General features: G+C 57.9%; 1 protein-coding gene across 2 annotated transcripts in view; it reads right to left on the bottom strand.

The window, feature by feature from the left end:
* Positions 1-4973: 4973 nt before the first annotated feature.
* Positions 4974-9234, bottom strand: part of ALDH3A1 (aldehyde dehydrogenase 3 family member A1) — a 9069-nt gene continuing 4808 nt past the window's right edge. For both annotated transcript variants that reach the window (XM_027773692.1, XM_027773691.1), the window contains 7 exons: positions 8998-9206; positions 8194-8311; positions 7055-7196; positions 6258-6424; positions 5857-5956; positions 5300-5430; positions 4974-5209 (listed from right to left, as the gene is read on the bottom strand). In XM_027773692.1, the coding sequence (XP_027629493.1) occupies positions 5195-5209; positions 5300-5430; positions 5857-5956; positions 6258-6424; positions 7055-7196; positions 8194-8311; positions 8998-9206 (882 nt within the window). In that variant the 3' untranslated portion in view covers positions 4974-5194. The remainder of the gene's footprint in view (positions 5210-5299; positions 5431-5856; positions 5957-6257; positions 6425-7054; positions 7197-8193; positions 8312-8997; positions 9207-9234) is intronic.

Below are 9234 nucleotides of genomic sequence, written 5' to 3'. Positions count from 1 at the left end.
AAGGGAGGAGGAGAGGCCATTGCGATGTGGCCGCCTCCCCGGAGAGCGCTATCTCACCTTCTCTCTCCCTGGCTCTCTGGAGAGTACATGCCCTACGGCCAAAATCTACCATAAAACCAAAATAAATAACAACTACTAGCACCGACTCACCCTAGCTAAGCATGGTGCCAAGTGTGTTATCTGTGTGATCTTGTTTCATCTCACACCAGCCCCCGGAGGTGAACACTGCTGTTAGAACTGATTTGTAGGTGTTCACGGGGGCGGGGCAGTCGGCCCACGCTCGGGGCTGCATGCGGCCAACTGGCTCTCAGCCTCTGTTCCCGCTTCCCACGAGCAGCACCTGTGGCAGCGGCCAGAAAGCCAAAGCTGGGGATCTAGGACGGAGCTCCGTCCTGCAGATGCACGCGGGCACAGAGCAGGGAGACCATGGGCTTTCTGCACCAGCAGCCGTGTCCGGTCACCACTGGTGCTGGGGTCGAGGGCAGCTGTGACAGTGACAGCTTCGCAGCCCCAGCTCCCTGATGCTCAGGACAAGTATGCACCAGTGAGTGCTAAAACGTGACAGCTCCCACGTGGCCTCTGGGGGCCAGTGCCACTGCCTCCTGGGAGTCCCTGGAGACCCGACCTTGCACCCGCTTCTCCATCCCTTCCCATGATCTTGCCAAGACCCCATCCCCTTTCTTGAGTCTCTTTCTGTTGAAATGCCTAGAGTGGCTCCAATAGCTAGGTATACTGTAGACCCGCAGGAGAGGACATCATATGCCCCGGAGAGACTGCACCCCAACATTTATGCTCTGCCAGTCCCAATAGCCAAGACGTGGGACCAGCCGAGGTGTCCACCAACACACGGATGGACGAGAAAATGTGGGACAGGGCAGCCCTCAAGTGTGGTGGTTAGGCATGTGCAGGAGGAGCCAGACCTCACAGAGGGACCAGGCCCCATTTGAGGTCTCTCTATCGTGTGTACATGGACTCTCTATCATGAGTAAAGTAAATATACTTTAAAAAAAAAAAGGGGGGGGGACCAGCAGGTGGTGTGATGGTTAAGGCGCTGGACACTCCCACATGGTTGACCATGGTTTGAATCCCAGACCTGGCAGCTTGCTTTCTCACTTTCCCACTCTCTCTCTCTCTCTTTGGTCAAATTAAAATAAATAAATAAATAAATAAAATGAAATAATTCTTTAAAAAAAAAAGAGAGCGAGAGAGAGAGCAGGGGCTAGCTGGTGACATGCTGGTTAAGGTGCCAGATTCCCACATGGCCAACTGTGGTTCAAATCTCAGACCTGAGACATGCTTGGACATGCGTGTGTGTGTGTGTGTGTGTGTGTGTGTGTGCCCAAAATCCCAGGAGGAGAATGGAAAAGGAATTGCAGTGTGGCCATTCCCATCCCCACCACCAGAGGTGATTTTTCACCTTTGCTCTCACTGTCTCTCTCTCTCTCTCCAGCGAGCACACATACCCTGTGGCAAAAAAAAAAAAAGAGAGAGAGAGAGAGCAACAAATAGCAATGGCTCCCCCACATTTCTCACCATCCTTTCAGCTCTGTAGGCCATGGTTTCAGCCAATGGGGTATGAGTGGAGGTGATCTGGGGTGAACCCCCCAATCCTACAGTGAGCTAGTGGCATATCCTATTGCCTTTGTGGAGCATAACTCACCCCCCCAACCTCCTGCTGTGCTACTACCAACCTTCGAGGTTGACTTGTTACTGCAGCAAAGCCTAGCCTGATCCTGACTGCAGCATCCTAATCAATGTAGATGCCTCAACAGCAGAGAACTTGTCTCTTTCCTCCATGGCTATCCCTGCACCCAGAACAGCCTACTCTATTAATATCTACTGAATGAACACATACGTGGATGCGATGTTCCTTTCTGTTGTTCTAACATAGGACAAAGGGGATCAGCAAATGTAAGCAAACTGAGAGCTTCTGTGGGCTGCAATTGCTTCTTATGTGTGGATCATGTCCTTGGAAGCCCTGAGCCTCCTCTTCTCCAAGCTGAGTATTCCCAGCTCCCCTGCAAAGGTTTCGAGGAGCCATCGGTGGCGTCAGGAAAGGGCAGGTGCCATGGAGCTGGCTTGGTTTGGATACCGGTGCTTGCATGAATTTGGTCTCAGTGAGCAGTGATCGGGCGTCCCCAGAAGGTGGACACGTGCTGTGGTTAGGTCACGTTGTAAAGGTGTAAGTGAAAACACGCCCCCTTCATGATGTCCCACCGTGGGGCCTTTGGGCGTGGCCGAGTCATGACGGTGGCCCCGTGTTGAGTTCTGGGGTGTTTATAACAAGGGTACGAGGCTGGCAGAGCCACGCGGACACAGACACGCTCCGCTCTGCGCGAGGACCTGCCTTACAGCACCTTGTGATGCCTTTGACGTTCTGCTCACCCAGACTGTGAATCAACTCTCTATTTCTCTTTTTCCAAAAAATTTTGCAATAGGGCACATGTGCTTGCCAGCGAGAGACAGAGAGGGGAAAGCACTCCCCATGGGGGATGGTCGTGCTGCAATCCCTTCTCCATCTCTCCCTCGTCACGGAATCTTGGGCATGGACACACACACAGCATGTTTCTCAAGCCCCCCTGGCTGAGACTCGAACAGCGGGGTCCGCCACATGGAATCCAGCTGTCTCAATCACCACACCACGGAGTAGACTCAACAAACCTTCGGCTCTTTATAAATCAGTCTCAAGTATTACTGTGAGCGACTTAATACAGGACTAGGACCAGCGCCATGGTACCTGTGACAGGCCCAGTGAGACCGTGGCCAAAGACGCGACTCCCCAAACCTGTTTCCTGGTCTGTAACTGGGCCCACGCCCTTGCTACGGAGACTTGTTGGGGATTGGGGATTGGGAGTGGGGCAGAGGCAGTTGTAGGGCCCACCGCAGCTCTCTGCGTGTCACTGCTAGCCGGGGCAGCGGTGGTTTACCAGAGGGGTGCCTGTGGGGACAGCTGGACTCACTGTCTTGAATCAGGATCTTTGTTGTTCATTGATTCGAAACGTCCCTTTAACCCACAGGTGGCTCCTCTGAACATTATCATCTAAAACGGTGACATTTCACATGGAATCATGGCCCAAAGGCGAGGGTCAGCGCAACTAAACACCTGTGACGCCTTTTAAGCTCATTCATTTATTTATTTACTTAACAATATTTATCAAGCAGGGCCAGTAGATGGCATGGTGGTTAAGGCTTTCGACTCTCCCATGGTCTACTGAGGTTCAAGTCCCAGACATGGCAGCTTGCTTTCTGACATTCCCTCTCTCTCTCTGTCTCTCTCTCTCTGGTGAGCACATGTGCCCTATAGCAAACTTAAATAATAATAATAAATAAAACAAGAAATGCTTTTAAAAAACAATTTGTACCAAGCACCTACTATGTGCTAGTCACTGGTCTAGCCTCTAGGGGTGCAGAGCAGATACAATGACGCAGGTCGGCCTTGCATCTGAACAGGAGAGGCAGGGGAACGAGGACTGAAGACAATCATTTTGGAAACAAGGCAGGCGGATGAGAGAGAGTGAGCAGAGAAATGCGTGAGGTTTGTGTTAGGACGGGTGTGAGAAGCCTGCCAGAAAAAGATCCAGGTGAAGAGAGCCCCAGCCCAGGGACCAGCAGTTAGCGTAATGGCTACGTCGCTGGACTCCCATGTAATCAACCGGGTTCAAGTCCCGGACCCGGTGGCTTAAACTCACGCCAAGTGTGTGTGTATGCGTGTCCAAGATCCCGAGAGGAGAATGGAGAAGGGATTGTGCATGGCCATCTTCCCTGGGGGGGGGGATTTCTCACTTTCTGTCTCTCTGTCTCTCTGTCTTTCTGGTGAGCCCACGCACCCTATAGCAAAAACCTCTCCGGGGAAAAAAAAAAAAGAGAGAGAGAGAGAGCCCCAGCCCAGAGGAAGCGAAGGCCTCAGGGTGGCTTTGGGCCTTGAAGGGGGCGGGCGGAAGTTAGAGAATAAGGCGGAGCCCTGACCACACAGCTCCTCCAAGGACCATTTAGGAACTTGAAGGCTTCTTCTAAATGTCATGAGAAGACTTTAAACATAGAGAGGGGTTGGGCCAGTCAGCGACATGGCGGTTGAGGTGCCTGGTCCCCACGTGGTCGACTATGCAGTTCAAGTTCCAGATCTAACAGCTTGAAAAACACACTGGGTGTTTGTGGGCGCGTGCCCAAGATCCTGAGAGGAGGACGGAGGAGGAGAGACTGCAGCGTGGCCATCCCCTGGGGTACTTTCCTCATCTCTCTCTCCCTCTCTGGTGAGCACACATGCCCTATAGCAAATTTTAAAAAGGAAACATCTACGGATCTTTGATGCCCTTCCTCTCTCAGCTCGGGACGGGCGTTACTCTGCTGCTCCACGAACCGCCTGCAGACCTGACCCGGCAACGGAGGAAAACCGGGGCCCTCGGGGCTTTCCCTGAGCTCACATGCAGGAAGACGGGAATGTCAGCACACCTGGACAGGTCTGTCACGGGCTGTTGTCCCCTCCCAGGTCCTTCTAGCTCCCAAAGACCGTGGTTCACCCCCGTCTGGGCATCCTCCCCCCAAAAGCCGCCTGACACCCACACCCGTGCTGACCCCGTGCCCTAGAGCACCCTGCTCCCCTCCCTACCGCGCGAGCCTCCTTGCTGTGGCACTGGGCGGTGTCAGGGTGTGGCCATTGGTGACGTAAGCCCCGTTCCCATTGATCTTTGCCCTTGAAGTCACCCTGAAGCCCTCAGACCTTAGCACACAGTATCCGGGGCAACTTGGACATAGTGGTGTCCAGGTGACTGTTCTGCCCTAGCCGTCCCCTTCTCAGCTCGCCTTCTCGTTCAGGTTAGGATGGCTGAGCTGCTGTGTCAAGGCTCAGCCTCCCTGCCTCCTGTCTCGAGGCCCTGCGGGCCTAGGGAGGATTCCTACTCGTAGGAAGTCAAACCGCACAGGCAGTGGGGTTGGGTCAGCCAGGGCTGCAAGAGAAGCCCGCGTCCACGCGTTCACTCACTCAGGAAACTTTATTGGGTTCCATGGTGTCTACAGGGGGCGGGGCTGGGAGGGGTGAGGCCTGGGGTCCAGGCGGGAGTCGGGGGCTTGCAGAGGTCAGCAGAGGAACAAGAGGCAGGCCTGGGGCTACAGGAGTGTTCTCCAGGGCAGGGGTGCGAGGGAGGGCTTCCACTGTGATGTAGGCACAGCGTGGACAGGTCCGGCAGAGCAGCCCTCTTCAGTGTCGGGTCATCTGTGAGGAAGGACATGGAGGGACAGTGAGGCCCGAGGCCACGGGCTTCCCCTGCCCAGCCAGTGCCCCCGGCCGTTCCCCACCTCTCACCTTGGCCGGGCTCGGCGGGTATCTGGCCTTGTTGAGGTCCTCGTTCTGCAGGGACCTCACCAGGCACGAGCGGCGGTGAGAGAAGGTCTCGAAGCTCTTCTTGCCGTGGTAGGAACCCATGCCACTGTGCCCTGCAGGGAGCAGCCGGCTCAGGGCTCAGGTGGCCCCGAGGCCCCCGGGCCAGAGCCACCCTCCGGGCTGTGTGTACATGACCACGTGCCCTCCCAGGGGAGGCCAGTCCCTAGGGAACCTGCAGGACGTGCACCCCAGGGACACGGATGAGAGAGTCTAACCCCAGGTGTGCTACTAAGCGGCCGTGTGGCCTCTGGCCGGTGCCACGGTCAGGGCCCCGGGGAAGTGAGCCAGGTGCACCAGGTGACCGCTGGGACCCTCCAGGCCCCGAGGTTGAGGGCGGCTGGGGGAAGTGCAGGTGGAGGCCAGAGACTGGACTGGAGAGGGCGGGATGGGGACACCAGCCTGTCCGCGTCTCCCGAAGGCCCTTGGGTGAGTGCGCCCGGCCCTCGGGCCGCCGAGGAGGGAGCTCAGCCCAGACTCACCCACGCCCCCGAAAGGCAGCGAGTGCACGGTGATGTGGACGATGACGTCGTTGGCTGTCACCCCTCCGCTTGACGTCTCTGCGATCATCTTCTTGATCACCTGCACCAAGACCCAGCCGCTAGCCTGCCTCCTCCGGGCCGCCCAGGCCTCCCTTGTCTAGACGTGGCCTGGAGCCATGGCTGCAGTCTGCGCCCTCCCCACGCACCTCACAGCCCTGGGCACCATGTGAGAGAGCGAAAATACCCTCCCCTGTGCCCACAGGGTGCTATGTCACCGCCGGTCACCTGGGTCGGAGCTCGGCATGTGACTGTCCTGATCGTAGGGATCGGGAGAGAGAGGCTCAGAAAGGGTGAGTGACAGCCTCGGGCTTTGAACCTGGCACGAGGGCGCCCCAGCCCACCTTGTCGTTGTTGGAGAACACATAGAGGGCCAGGGGCTTCTCGCGCTGGCCGATGAACTGGATGGCCTCGTCCAGGCTGCGCACGCACACGATGGGCAGCACGGGCCCGAAGATCTCCTCCTGCATCACCTGCGTCTGGGGGTCCACGTCCACCAGGATAGTGGGGGCTGGGCAGGGAGCGGGCGGGAGATGGCGGAGCTGAGCCCAGGCTCGGGAGACCATCACGGGCAGAGCCCAGGCCCAGCGCGGACAGGGACGGGGCCAGTGAGCTCTTCCACGGCCCCCACTGTGTCCCGGGCTCCATCCTGGCAGACCACAGGACGCCCTGGACGAACCTGCATGGGGGCAGGCTCTGCACCTGCGGGCCTCCCGAGCCTGACTGGAGCCCTCTCTTGCTGACAGGTTGGGGCCGACTGCCCCGATATCTCTCCCGTGCTTTTCCTTGGGGCACGTCCCAAGTGATGCCACACAGTGGTCAGGGCTCAGCCTAGACCTCTCCCCCTCCAGGAAGCCTTCCCGTACTCCCCCATGCCTCCTTCTGCGACCCACATGCCTGGACACTGGGAAAGCCTCAAGGCTGATGCACCCGGGGCTCCTGCGGCCTCCGTGGTCCTGTCTCCTGCTGACACTGCAGAGGTCAGGGGACATGAAGCCCCTCTGGCCCTTGTGGGGGTTCCCCTACTGAGGCCTGGCCTAGCCCAGCCCCTGGTATGGAGTATCTGTGCTCACTTCCTGCGAACTTGCCAGGAACCCACAGCCCCCCGGGTGGGTGGTGCTCTCCGGGGGAGGCCACGCACCTATGTAGCGGGAGGCCGCGTCCCCAGTGCCCCCGTGGACCACCTTCTGGCCCTCGATCAGGCCCATCACCCTCTGGAAGTGCCGGGGGCTGATGATTCTCCCGTAGTCCCGGGACTTCTTGGCGTCATCTCCGTAGAACTCCTGTGGGGGAAAGGGGGACTTTCGGTGGGGACGCGTACCCCGGTCACGGCCAAAGGTCGTGTGGCTGCGAGTCAGCAGTGACCGTCTTGGCTGGTTGAGTTCTGAGTGGGGCTTTTTTTCTTCTTCATACCGTTAATATTTAATCTTTTCCAAATTATCTACCGCAATCGCGTTACTTTTTTTCTTTCTTTTGAGAGGTTTTTGTCTTAGGATGCGTGCGCTGCCAGAGAGCGCGAGCGAGACAGAGAGGGCAAGTGAGAAATCGCCCCCTCTCGCAGGGAGGATGGTCACGCCAAATCCCTTCTCTCTTCTCCTCCCGGGGTCGTGGGCACGTATGCACACGCGCCCAGGGTGAGTTTCAACCACCAGGTCTGGGACTCAAACTGTGGTCGACCATGTGGGAGTCCGGCAATGTAATGATTGCGCCATCTGCTGGCCCCACGTTTGACCTTCTGTAATGTGCCACTCTTTTAAACGTATTTGTTTTATTTATTTCATGAAAGAGCAAGCAAGAGAAAGAGAAAGAAAAGAAGGGCCAGAAAGTGGTATGGCGATTAAGGTGCTGGGCTTTCACATGGCTGACCATGGTTCGAGTCTGTGGCTTGCTTTCTCACTTTCCCTCTCTCCCTCTCTCTCTGGTGAGTGCACGTGCGCTATAGCAAATTAAATAATAATAATAATAATTTTTTTTAAAAGAGAAAGAAAACGGGCACCTCAACAGGGCTGGGGAGATCGCTCGCCCTCGATTTCACTCCCCAGCCCCCAGCCTTCCAGCCAGCCAGGCTCTCCAGGGCGGGCTCCCAGGAGCACGTGGCACGTTTGAGGGGGACCTGGGGTCCGAACTGCACATTGCAGAGCGGCGCCCTACCGCGGCTGAGCCAGGTGTGGCTTTTATGACCAGGAGAGAGCCCCGCGTTTCCTAAAGGCCTCGCAGCCCGCCCAGCCCCACGCCGGCCCCTGGAGCCGCTCACTCTCCCTCTGCAGAGCCAACACTCACTTTCAGCGACTTCTTGAGCTTCTCCACGATTTGGTTCTGGATCGAAGGGTCACAGAGGATGTAGTCGGGGGCCACGCAGGTCTGGCCGCTGTTCATGAACTTCCCCCAGGCGATGCGTCTGCAGAAACCCCACATTGGACTCCACCCGCCCCATCCCAAAAGGCACGGGGAGGTCCCCAAGGACACTCGACTGCCCGCTCAGGGTCAAAGGACAGCGGGCTCAGGCTGAGGGCAGCTCGCCGGGCAGCAGGAGCCGTAGGCTGTGTCCTCCTAAGCGGCCCGCTCACTCCCACACACTGGGGCAGCAGCCCCCAGCCCCCGGCCAGGCTCGTGGGAGCCTCCTGGAGCCAGGGCACCCCAACCGCATGGGTGACTGGTGGAGAATTTCTGGAGGATATCTGGGTGGGCAGGCTTGGTGGCTGTCTGGTCACACCCAGCATGGGGTGGCACTGCTACTCAGGCCCCCCATGTGTCGGCCATGGTTCTTTTCTGGCCCTGCACTCCAAATCTCAGATCCGAGTCCACCCCAGTGGAGGGCTGGGCTCTGTGAGCTTCTCCATCCCCTGAATGTCCCACCCTCGCCTTTCCTTGGAGCACTTCCCCTGTGAGGCACACAGTGGTCAGAGCTCAACCTAGACCACTCCGCCTCCAGGAAGCCCTCCTGGACTCCCTATACGTCTCCTGTGAATAAGCCCACCCCCACTGGAACTTCTGGGGAGGGCCACAGGCTGTTGGTGCCACCAGAGCAGACCCACAGTGCTGGGAGGACGGCTGGGGCAGCCCAGATGGCCCCGGGAGCCTCACCGGCAGGCCACGTCCAGGTCGCAGTCCTTGTCCACGTAGCAGGGGCTCTTCCCTCCCAGCTCCAGCGTGACGGGGGTCAGGTGCTTAGCAGCAGCCGTCATAACAATCTTCCCCACGCCCGTGCTGCCCGTGTAGAAGATGTGGTCGAACCTCTCCTTGAGCAGCTCCGTGGTCTCGGGGACACCCCCGTTGATCACTGGGTACATGTCCTTCCATGCAGAGACAGAGGGGCAGGCC

Source organism: Tupaia chinensis, unplaced genomic scaffold (genome assembly GCF_000334495.1).
Source record: "Tupaia chinensis unplaced genomic scaffold, TupChi_1.0 Scaffold000365_1, whole genome shotgun sequence".
NCBI lineage: Eukaryota > Metazoa > Chordata > Mammalia > Scandentia > Tupaiidae > Tupaia > Tupaia belangeri.
Note: the sequence above shows the minus strand (reverse complement) of the source record. Positions and strands in the feature narration are given on the sequence as shown.